Source organism: Tenrec ecaudatus, chromosome 16 (genome assembly GCF_050624435.1).
Source record: "Tenrec ecaudatus isolate mTenEca1 chromosome 16, mTenEca1.hap1, whole genome shotgun sequence".
Taxonomy (NCBI): Eukaryota; Metazoa; Chordata; class Mammalia; order Afrosoricida; family Tenrecidae; genus Tenrec; species Tenrec ecaudatus.
The window spans coordinates 12105394-12106666 of record NC_134545.1 but is presented as its reverse complement, the minus strand read 5'-3'; the positions used below and the strand labels follow the sequence as shown (position 1 = coordinate 12106666).

Below are 1273 nucleotides of genomic sequence, written 5' to 3'. Positions count from 1 at the left end.
GGGGGATCTTCGCGCCGAGGAGACCAAGCCACCCGGGAGGCGATAGACAGCTTGGAAATGGCCATGGAATTGCCTTGAACTGCGGGAGATGGTGCCAAATTTGCCACGCCTTCAAAGTACCTTCCAGCCTGCCCACTTTTGCCTCCTCGAGGGGCTGGGGAAAAGGGGCATACGTCCCCCCGACCGCACCCCTGTCCGTGCCACCGCTCCAGAGAGGAGGTGCTCAAAAGTGTGAGACCCTTGGAAGGAGAGAAGGGGACCGTGAGCCCAGCGAGAGACGAGTGCAGTGGAAGGCAGAGAAGAAAGCTAAACTTGCCGCGCGCGTCCCCGCGTCCCCAACCCCCTCTCCCCCCCCACCCCCCCGCCGTCGCCGCGCCCGCCCGAGTACCTGTTGCTCGCTCCGGCTGGGTCTCGGCTCCGGCCCCACCAAGAAGCCCCGCGTTTCTACAAGTTCCGCCTGCCGAGCAGCCAGGCCGCCAGCGCCGCCACCTGCGCGGCCGCGCACAGCCAGGGCCAGTAGGTGCGGAGCGCGCGGGGCGCTGGCGCCCTCCGGCTCCGCGCGCGCCGCCGCCACATGGTGCGCTGGTGCAGCTCGTCGCCGAGCGCCTTGAGCCGGGCGGCCGTGAGCTGCGCGGCGGACGAGCGCAGAGCCAGGCGGCCCGCGCTGCAGGCGCACACGGCCGGGGGCCCGCGGCCGCGGTGCAAGGGGCACGGGCACATGACCGCTGGCCTCGCCGCCGCCCGCCTCGGGCTCGCGCTCGCCTCCGCTGCCTCCGGCCTCCGCGCCCGCCGCCGCCGCCGCGCTCCAGCCGCCGGGGGCCTCCCCTGGACACCAAGTTTCTCCTTGTGTTGTGCGTTTGTTGTGCTGACGGCGCTATTATTAATTAAAGTGTCACATGGTGGAGGGGGGCGGGGAGGGCGCGGGGAGGGGGTTACATCATCCGGCCCCCGGGGGTGGGGGGGGCTGCAGGCAGAAGAAACCGAGAGGTAACTTTTAACCCTCGCCGCTCCGGCAACGAGGGGGCGCGTGGCTGGGGAGAGGAGGAGCGCGGGACGCGAGAAGGCGCCCTGCCGCGGAGGTCCCGGGCTTTGGGGGTCACGCGAGGCCCCGGCGGCGGCGAGGAGAGGCTTTCGGCTTCCCCGTTTCCCTGAATTCAGCTCCGGTTCCGATTGGGCAAAGGAAGGAAGCTTGCTTGCCGTTTGGGATGAAGCGGATATCGAATTCTGCTGCTTTATTAAAAAATATTCCAGAGCTGGTTATTTGGCTTTCAGG

The 1273-nt window shown here is 68.5% G+C and overlaps 1 protein-coding gene across 1 annotated transcript; it reads right to left on the bottom strand.

The window, feature by feature from the left end:
• Positions 1 to 444: 444 nt before the first annotated feature.
• Positions 445 to 720, bottom strand: HRK (harakiri, BCL2 interacting protein). The gene has a single exon (XM_075533844.1). The coding sequence runs from the start codon at positions 718 to 720 to the stop codon at positions 445 to 447; it is 276 nt and encodes a 91-aa protein (XP_075389959.1).
• Between the last annotated feature and the right edge of the window lie 553 nt (positions 721 to 1273).

Bases quoted from the DNA above. Each gene is read 5' to 3' on its own strand.
- HRK (XM_075533844.1), bottom strand. From the start codon at position 720: ATGTGCCCGTGCCCCTTGCACCGCGGCCGCGGGCCCCCGGCCGTGTGC.